Below are 5,246 nucleotides of genomic sequence, written 5' to 3'. Positions count from 1 at the left end.
CCTCCTCTCTACCCTCCGTCGCTGCTGGCGCGCCGCTCCCCACGTTCAGCCACAGGACAGGTTTCTGTCCAGCTGCTTCTGACCTTGGACGTTTGTACCTGCTGTGCCCGTTGCAGGGAACACTTCCTTGGGAAGTATAAGTGCTCCCTTCTCATTCACCCGTCTCCCCAACTCCTCCTCCCTGCCCCTCTCAGTGACATCATTATTTTACTTTCAACCTGGTGCGTATCGCTATCTAAAATGACTGTGTTTGTTTCCTTGTCTCTTCTTTATCCCCCTTGACCAGAAAGTAAGAGCTTTGAGAGGAGGGATCCTTTCTGTCTTGTTCTGTACGAGCTCCGGAGTCCTAGAACGGGGCCTGACCCACAGGCAAAGAGGTTGGTAAACACTGCTTGAATGAGCCAACAAAGTCAATCGCAAGCAGGCAAAGCATGACACAGGATCGCAACGCAAGAAAGGAAAGGGTTCCTGTGGCTTTAAAAGAAAAGCTCTAGGGGCCCCTGGGTGGCTCAGTCGGTTAAGCGGTTAAACGTCTGACTTCGGCTCAGGTCATGATCTCACGGTTCGTGGGTTCAAGCCCCGCGTCAGGCTCTGTGCTGACAGCTAGTAGCCTGTGCTGACAGCTAGTTCAGAGCCTGGAGCCTGCTTCAGATTCTGTGTCTCCCTCTCTCCCTGACTCTCCTCTGCTCACTCTCTCAGAAATAAATAAAACATTAAAAAAATTTTTTTTTAATTAAATAAAAGCTCTGGGGTCACCTGGGTGGCTCCACCAGTTGGGCATCTGACTCTTGATTTCAGCTCAGGTCATGATCCCAGGGCTGTGGGATCGAGCCCTGTATCGGGCTCTGCACTAAGTGTGGAGCCCAGCTGAGGTTCTCTCTTCTTTCCCCTCCACCCCTCTCTCCCTCTCTCTCTCAAATAAAAAAATATAAATGAATGAATGAATGAATGAATAAATAAAAGAAGTCAGCAATGTGACTGCTGTATTGTGCTGCCCGAACAGGAATGTGGCACCGAGAACAGAGCGCGGATGTGTCCCCCTCCTCGTTGCTTTGGGCAGGTCTTGAGAAACTGTTTACTTTTGGTTTTAACAGTTAACAAGAGATACGTCAGAACTGGGATGACTTCTGGGGCGCCTGGGTGGCTTAGTCGGTTAAGCGTCCGACTTTCGCTTAGGTCATGATCTTGCGGTTCGTGGGTTCGAGCCCCGCGTCGGGCTCTGTGCTGACTGCCAGCTCAGAGCCTGGAGCCTGCTTCAGATTCTGTGTCTCCCTCTCTCTCTGACCCTCCCCTACTCACTCTGTCTCTCTCTCTCCTAGAAATAAATTTAAGAAAAAAAAAAAAGAACTGGGATTTCAGAAAAGGGACACGTGAAATTAACACAGGTAGGAAAACCGGAATCAGCGTGGAAAGCCTCAGGGACTTGGGATCTGGGAGACCGGCCGGCAGGTGGCCTCAGCACTGTTTACAAATGAATGGTCGCCACTGAGCTGTCAGGTGGTCAGTTAGGATAGTGAGCCACATGGAAGGTGATGACAGAACAGCAGAAGAGGCACCAAGAGACATCCCTGCCCGCTGTTACATTTTCTCCAACGAAATGATGCTGGGTGAGGGTCAGATGACACGCAGAGCAGATGGGGGAACTGTCAGGAACCCCAAGTACAAGGCTCCTGTCTCTTTACGGACCACAGAAGGGAGAGAGAGAAGGGCTAGTTGTCAAAGGTACTTCATCAAAGGGGACAAAGTGTCGCAGCCACTGCCCCCAGTGAGGGGGAGCCTGGGCCAGGCGTGCAGGTGGGCGTGAGTGTGGCTGCCCTGGACGCCGTGTCCTGGACTGCACCCTCCCCCCCCCCGAGAGAGCTGTGCCACACTGACTTGTGAGGGTCGATTGCCTTTTCGGCTGCAGTAGGATTTTGGCCTGAGCTTGACTCCTCACCGGCCGAGGTCTGTCTGTGTCCACAGCCCATGTGCTTTCCAGGCCAATTCATCCTCTTCAAATCCTGATCTGGCTCAGGCTGCCCACCTCTCACCGGGACCGCTCAGACACTCTCCCTCCACGTCTCAGTTCTTCTAGACCCCACAGGAATGGCCTGTCCTCACCCTGAGACCCTTTGGGGTGCCCCCCCACCAAGTGTGGTGGGCTGAAGACCCCTCCTGCTCCCCAGCCCTCCCCCTGCGTTCTAGAGGGACTGCCTGCCTCTGCCCACTACCGTGTGCCCCTTCCCACCCGGCCGGCCTCCATGCTGGCCACCCCTTCCCGCTCAGCCCCTCCAGGAGTCTTTCCAGGCTCTTCCAGGCCACAGCACTTGGCACAAGGCCGTGTGACGGCCTGTCGCTGTCTGGAAGGTCCTGCCTGGCAGGGAGGCTATTTTTGCAAGCTCATCACACAGGAGGCTTGCTGACGAGAGGCTGTGAAATGATCAAATGAATGGATGACGATTCCAAGTTCTGGCTCCGTTCGGTCTCCCTCGACTGTCCCCAGCCTGCTCCCCTCCTTCCTACCACAACCTGAGAGCGAAGTTATCAGAGCCGCGGAATGTCCTGGGGCCACACTCGGGGTCTGTCCGTCGGCAGGTAAGGAGCCCCCGTGCCCGGGAGTCCTGTGCAGACACGGCGGACAGCGTAGACAGCGGTGCTGGGTGAGCCTCAGCAATCATTTAAAAAAAATCTGAGTTGAAACTGTTTGCCCCTTTCCCATGAAAATAACACCCTGACGTCTTTTCTGATTAAAAACTTTTATTTGCAGAAGCAGGACCATTTCCGACACAGAGTTCAAGGGCTCGGCCTGTCTGTAAAGCCTCAATTCCACCTGCCCAGGTCCCAGCCTCCCTGGAGGTTCAGAAACTCAGCACTCGCGTCACAACCCCCTTCTCAAGGCTTGGACAACTTTCTCTCAGAGTGTCGACTTGGTCTGCCCGCTTGTCTCCCTTCCACACCTTTCCAGAAGCTCCATTTCCACGGGAAAGAGCCCAGCCTCCTGGCTGCCTTCCTAGTGGGGCCGTTTCCATGGGAAACAGGAGAGTAGGGGCTCCGGCGAGCAGCTCGGGGCCCTTCACCCCTTCACAAGCCGCACAGCCGCTCGACCTCCTCCTCGCAGGCGTAGAATTTCTCGAAGAGCTCCGGGGAGGTGCCGTTGCACTCCAGCCACCTCCTCAGCGTGCCCAGTGCCCGGAGGGCGTCGGCCTTGGTGGGCAGGGGCCCCGGGCCATCCTCCCAGGCCCCCTCCTCGTCCTCAGTGCCTGCCTCCTCCTTGCACACTCCGGACGCGGGCTCCTCACCCTCCAGGTCCACGAAGCGGGAAAACTCCTCGAGGCTCAGCCCACCGGGGACTGGCGGCGGCATCTCTGAGGCGGCCTGGCCTGGGGCCGGGGCCATTTTGCAGGGAGCCAGCCCTTCCTGGACGAAGCTGCTCCCGATGAGCTGGGGGGGCACCTTGGCCCAGGCGGCCGCCGCCATGTGCAGCGCGTCCAGCACCGTGATGCCCGCCGCGGCCTCGGCCAGCGAGACGCTGTCCCTGTCGCTCCGGACGGCGGCCAGCTTGCCCAACAGACGGTGGCGGTAGTGGGTCCTGAAGGCCCGGACCACGGAGCCGGGCAGCGAAGGCGGGCTGCCGTCAGCGGCCAGGGGCAGGAGCCGCACGTGGCGGAGGCCGGGCAGGCCGGCCACCCCCTCCACCACCCGGGCGGCCAGCAGCAGGGTCACCTGGCGGCCTTGCCGTCCCATGTCCCTGTCGAAGTGCGCCAACCACTCTGACCAAGGGACGCCCGGGGCGGGGTGGTAGGAGGCAGGCAGGGCCTCACCGCTGACCCCAAAGAAGCACCTCGGCGCGGCCCGGAGCCCACTGAGCAGCACGCGCCGCTTCTCGGTGCCTCGGCTGTTGGCGCACAGCAGCACCCGCAGCCCGGCCCGCGCCCCGCCTCCGCCCGGCACCGCCCGGTAGAGCAGAGGCACCTCGGCACAGCCAAACACGTCCTCCGGGGAGAAGTCTTTAAGAGAAAGAGGAGGCTGCGCCTGGGCCGGGGGGCCCGGGGGAGGGGGCTCAGGCGGGAACGGCGGTGCGAGTCCGTGGCGCCCCCCGAAGCCCACGTTGTTCCGGCGTTTCCAGCGGACCAGCCAGCCGATGCTGGGCACGAAGTCCTGGCCCATGACGTCGGCCAGCTCCTTGGCCTTGTGGAGCAGCATGGGCCCCGTCACGTCCCAGGCCCTGGCCCGCGCGACGTGGTACCAGCAGAGCAGGGCCTCGTCGATGCCGCTGTACTTGGACTCCCGCTTGCGCTTGCGCTCGCGGTTGGCTGTGCCGCTGCACCAGTCCGCCAGCAGCTTCTCCTTATTCTTGCAGATGCGGGAGATCTGGGGCTGGGAGACCTGGAAGCGTCGGGCCACCTCCGACTGGGACATCTTGGACTCGTCCAGGAGTTCCAGCACCTGGATCTTCTCGGCCAGGGAGAGGGCGTGAAGCTTCTTCTTGCTGCTCAGCTCCATGGCTTCTCGGCGGCGGCACCTGCCGGGGGAGCAAACAGTGAGCCGGGCACAGGCGGCTGAGGCCGGGAGGGCGGCAGAGGGGCACCGGCGGGAAACGAGGCTATACGGGGACAGGGGAGCAGGCTGGTGTGGGGGAGACACCAGGGAAGGCGGGGCCGGCCGGAGAGGGTGCGGGGCGCACTGGGTGGGTGTTCAGAGGGCTGGGCTGGAAGGAAGGGCATGGCTAGGCCGAGCGAGCCGTGCGCGGGCGCAGGGCAGGGCGAATGCCAGAACAGAACCGGGCAGTGGAGGGGGCTCGCTGGTCAGACGGAGCAGGAGTCTGGGCTGGGGTTTTGGGGAGAAGGATGGATAGAGCCGAGGGGACAGCGGCAGAGACAACAAAGGGGTGTGGATGGGGAAGGACATGGGGCTGNGTAGGTGGGACAGAGAAGAGGTGACAAGTGTACAGACGACAAAGAGGGACGGACGGGAGCAGAAGGAGCCAGGCTGATTTGGTGCTGGGTCCTGAGGAGGTGAGACCGGGGGTGGGGGGGCGGAGGAGTCGGGCCTGGAGAGGCAGTGGGAGCACAAGACCAAGACGCCAGGTGCACAGGCGACAAACGGCAAGAGGGGTGAGGAGGCCGCAGGCAGCGAGAGGGACGAGGTGTCCCCAGAGGGGAGGGTGGTGGCCTGGGAGGGGGACTAGAGCGCGGACCCGAGCGCCCGGGACCGAGGCAGGCCCGGAGCCGAGCTCCGCCACCTGGCCGACCTCTCCCCACCTCAGC

At 61.1% G+C, this 5,246-nt stretch overlaps 1 protein-coding gene across 1 annotated transcript in view; it reads right to left on the bottom strand.

Annotated features, from left to right (window-relative positions):
- Positions 1–2,758: 2,758 nt before the first annotated feature.
- Positions 2,759–5,246, bottom strand: part of TIGD3 (tigger transposable element derived 3) — a 3,815-nt gene continuing 1,327 nt past the window's right edge. The window contains exon 3 of the mRNA XM_077759618.1: positions 2,759–4,501. Coding sequence (XP_077615744.1) covers positions 3,061–4,482 — 1,422 coding nt within the window. The 5' untranslated portion in view covers positions 4,483–4,501 and the 3' untranslated portion in view covers positions 2,759–3,060. The remainder of the gene's footprint in view (positions 4,502–5,246) is intronic.

This window comes from Crocuta crocuta, unplaced genomic scaffold (genome assembly GCF_008692635.1).
Source record: "Crocuta crocuta isolate KB4526 unplaced genomic scaffold, BGI_CrCroc_1.0 scaffold53, whole genome shotgun sequence".
Taxonomy (NCBI): domain Eukaryota; kingdom Metazoa; phylum Chordata; class Mammalia; order Carnivora; family Hyaenidae; genus Crocuta; species Crocuta crocuta.
This window is presented reverse-complemented; position numbering and strand designations above follow the sequence as displayed.